The sequence below is a fragment of the Chenopodium quinoa genome, unplaced genomic scaffold, assembly GCF_001683475.1.
Source record: "Chenopodium quinoa cultivar QQ74 unplaced genomic scaffold, ASM168347v1, whole genome shotgun sequence".
NCBI lineage: Eukaryota > Viridiplantae > Streptophyta > Magnoliopsida > Caryophyllales > Amaranthaceae > Chenopodium > Chenopodium quinoa.
Window position 1 is genome coordinate 118554 of NW_018744988.1, and position 4359 is coordinate 122912.

The following is a 4359-nucleotide window of genomic DNA, read 5'->3' on the forward strand; positions in this document are numbered from 1 at the left end:
ATTACTTGATAAATTGAGATATAAGGAATTAGTGTAAGGACTTCCTTGCATTAAATTCCTGTATGACAAAGTGTGTGATGCTTGTGTTAGAGGAAAACAGACTCGAATTTCTTTTAAGTCTAAGAAAATGGTAAGTACCAAAAGACCTTTGGAACTTGTTCATATGGATCTATGTGGTCCTATAAGAATCCAAACCAGAAGTGGTAAGAGATATGTTATGGTTATTGTTGATGACTTTTCAAGGTTTACTTGGGTTTTCTTTCTTGTTAGTAAAGATGAAACGTTTGATGAATTTGTAGCTTTTGTAAAGAAAGAATAGAGAAGAACAGGTAATCCACTGATTCACCTCAGATCGGATCATGGAACTGAATTTGAAAATTCAAAATTTGATGAATTTTGCACTGAGCATGGAATGGATCACAACTTCTCTGCCCCAAGGACCCCACAAAAAAATGGAATGGTGGAACGCAAGAACATAAGCCTTGAAGACATGGCTAGAACAATGCTGATCTCAAGTGGTTTGCCTAGGAACTTATGGGCAGAAGCAGTGAAAACATCATGCTATATTCTTAATAGAGTATCGGTTAGAGCCATCACCAACAAAACTCCTTATGAGCTAATCAAAGGGAGAAAGCCTAATATTTCTTACTTTAGATCTTTTGGTTGTAAATACTTTGTTTATAATAATGGTAAAAAAAACTTAGGAAAGTTTGATGAACGTATTGATGAGGCAATATTCTTAGGATATGCCTCTAAAAGTAAAGAATATAGAGTTTATAATAAAAGGACAATGTGTGTTGAGGAATCTGTACATATCATATTTGATGAAACTGAACAATTGAATGACGTACAGGATTGTGATGATGATTTTGAAATTGGACTTGTACGCAAGACATATCCAGAAGAAGAATCAACATCATTGCAGAAGCAGCAAGTTAAAATTGCTAAGCAAACGAATCCTGAAGCAAATGAAGATCAAGAAATGGAGAATACACAAGGAACTCCTCCTCAAGAACAGAATCAAAATCAGAATGAGAAAGATCCTGTTGAAGTTCCAACTAAGGCTCAAGAACGAGTTCCTATAGAAGAACCAGTCAACAATGATCAGGAAAAATTGTATCCAGTAAAGGACTTTACACTTAAGCAATGGAAATATCAGAAGTCACATCCTGTAGATGCAATCATGAGTGATATTACAAAAGGAACTCAGACCAGATCTTAGCTTAGAAACTTCTGTGCATTCTATGCATTCCTCTATTCTATGGAACCTAAGAACTATGTTAAAGCTTTAACTGACGCAGAATGGATTAATGCTATGCAAGCTGAACTAAATGAGTTTGAAAGAAATAAAGTCTGGCATTTGGAACCTAGACCCAAGAATAAGAAGACTATAGGTTTAAAGTGGGTGTTTAGAAATAAGCTAGATGAGCATGGGATTATTGTCAGAAACTAAGAAAGACTTGTTGTACAAGGTTTCAATCAACAAGAAGGAATAGACTATGAAGAAATATTTGCTCCAATAGCCAGGTTAGAGGTTATTCGTTTACTTATTGCTTTTGCTGCTTATATGGGATTCACGTTTTTCTAGATGGATGTTAAATGTGCATTTTTAAATGGATTTCTTAATGAAGAGGTCTATGTAGAACAACCTCCTGGATTTGAAAATTCAGAGTTCCCAAACCATGTCTACAAGCTTGACAAAGCTCTTTATGGGCTAAAGCAAGCTCCTAGAGCATGGTATGAAAGATTGTCAAAGTTCCTATTACAAAATGGTTTTAAACGTGGTAAAATAGATAAAACTTTGTTTTTAAAATCAAATGGAACTGACATATTAGTTGTACAAATTTATGTTCATGATATTTTATTTGGTGCAACTAATGAATCTTTGTGCAAGTATTTTGCTGACCTTATGAGTGGAGAGTTTGAAATGAGCATGATGGGAGAATTAAATTTTTTCCTCGGATTGCAAATCAAGCAATCTGAAAAAGGAATCATGATCCATCAACAAAAGTATATCAAGGAACTGATCAAGAAATACAAGCTTGAAAATGCTAAGACCAATGATACTCCAATGGGTTTAGCAACTAGATTGGATGAAGATCCAACTGGAACTTGTATTGATCAACCTATGTATCGAGGTATGATAGGATCTCTACTTTACCTAACAGCTAGTATACCTGACATATCTTTCAGTGTAGGGTTGTGTGCCTGGTTCCAAGCAAACCCAAAGGAGTCTCACCTGAAAGCAATAAAGAGAATCCTTAGATACTTGAAAGGAACCGATGACTTGTGTCTCTTCTATCCTAGAAGTGACTCATTTGATTTAAATGGATTTACTGATGCTGACAATGCAGGTGATTTGGTTAATAGAAAAAGCACTTCAGGTATGGTACAGTTTTTAGGACCTTGTTTAATTTCTTGGGGTTCCAAGAAGCAAAACACAGTTGCATTATCTACAACTGAAGCTGAGTATGTGGCAGCCGCAACATGTTGTTCACAAGTACTCTGGATAAAGCAACATGTTAGAGATTTTGGTCATATTTTTTAATGTGTGCCTATTTACTGTGATAACACAAGTGCTATATGTATTTCTAAAGATCCAGTTCAGCACTCTAAGGTAAAACAAATCCACATTAGGCATCACTTTCTATAAGATAATGTGGAACAAGGGAATATTAAATTGAAATTTTGTAATACGGAATATCAACTTGCAGATATTTTGACCAAACCCTTAAACAGAGAAAGATTTGAGAAATTGAGACTGGAACTTTGGATGATCAAGCTGAATTGATTGCTTCTGAAGTTCCAATATATGGCAAAGTCGAAAATATTGGAAATAGAGCAAAAAGAGCATTTAGCACAATTATGGTGTGCTAAACATAGCTGAAGTGTCACCGTTGTTAATTACTAAAGGTAAGTTCATTAAATTGCTTAACTGTGTAAGTTATTAAATATGTACATTGCACATATGTAAAAAGCGTGTTCCAATTGTGTATTTATAGAAAGTTTCTTTTAAATTAAATGAATTTGGAGAGAAAAGTATTTTAGCAAATTAATTCTGTGAATTTAAAATTGGAAAAATTAATTGAATTTGTTCAATTAACGACTGAATAGTGAAATCTTTTAAAATCCCTCACACCGCTTCATTAATTATAAAAGCTGATTTCACCTACCTCTTTCACCCCACTGTCAAATCAATTAACCTCTTTCCAGTAAAAATCCTCTTGAATTTTACCATCTCTAGAACAACAATGGTCATCATTGTTGAAATCGTCTTATCAGAAAACTCTCAAAGCTTCGAAAACACCATTCAAGAGGAAACATCGCCTTTAGCCATGTTGAACTACAAACCATCTTCAACTTCAACCAAAACCCCTGAGAATCCTAAAACCTCATCTCCAAAACCTAAAGAAGTGGAAAGTAAGAATGACCAAGAAGAGTCATCTGTTTCAAGTGTCCTTCAAAGGTTGAAAGAGTGGAAAGAAAAGAAACAAAGAGAGAAGTCTCTTGAGGAGCGAATTGAAGAAGTTGACGAGTTTGCTCAAGAAAAACATCCAGAAGAGACCAAAGAAGATGATGAAGAAGGAGGAGAGATGAATGAGGGAGAGGAAGACAAAGAAGATCCCAACATTTCAGAAAAGGAAGAATCAGAAAAAGAAGATGAAGAAGAGGAGGTAATTGATCAGGCCGAACTTGAGTCACAGGCAGGGACGTATGTTGTAGGACATCGTATTGATCTAGATTGGTGTAGGAAAGCTAGATTCCTAGAGTTTCTTGATTTGATTAAGTTTCAAGGCTAGGAATACTTGTTGTCAAAAGTTTCAGCAAACTATTTGTATCCAATTGCTATGACCGAGTTCTGTCAAAATTTTCAAGCAAAATTGGGGGTAATTTCTAGTGTAGTTAATAGTGTAAAAATTGAATTAAATGTTGAAACCCTACGTAAAATTCTAAAAACTCTGAGTGAGGGGTATGAAAAATACATTAAGGGAAAATCTAGTGTCAAAGTAGGAAATTACTTGACTGGTGACATTGTTGAAGCCCTAGGTGGTCAAAGGGGGAAGAATATCATGAGTCACAATGATTTGAACCCGTTAAATAAGTTGTTGTTCAACTTAGCTAAGAAAACCATCTTGCCAAGAACTGCAAAGAAGGGAGAGGCATGCTTGATGGATATGGATGTAATTTTTTGTCTGTCTAAGAAAATTAAAGTTAATTTCCCTGCGTTAATGTATTAGCACTTAGCACATTGTGTTCTAAGTAGGACAAAGTGGGCTATGGAGCCATTTTATCAACTGTGTTTGAAAATGCCGGAGTGGTTCTGATGGGTAGGTATGGTGCTCTAGATGAGAAGCCAGA

At 35.2% G+C, this 4359-nt stretch overlaps 1 protein-coding gene across 1 annotated transcript; it reads left to right on the plus strand.

Annotated features, from left to right (window-relative positions):
• Positions 1–3251: 3251 nt before the first annotated feature.
• On the plus strand, positions 3252–3800 carry LOC110706497 (glutamic acid-rich protein-like). The gene has a single exon (XM_021884415.1). The coding sequence runs from the start codon at positions 3252–3254 to the stop codon at positions 3798–3800; it is 549 nt and encodes a 182-aa protein (XP_021740107.1).
• Positions 3801–4359: the final 559 nt, after the last annotated feature.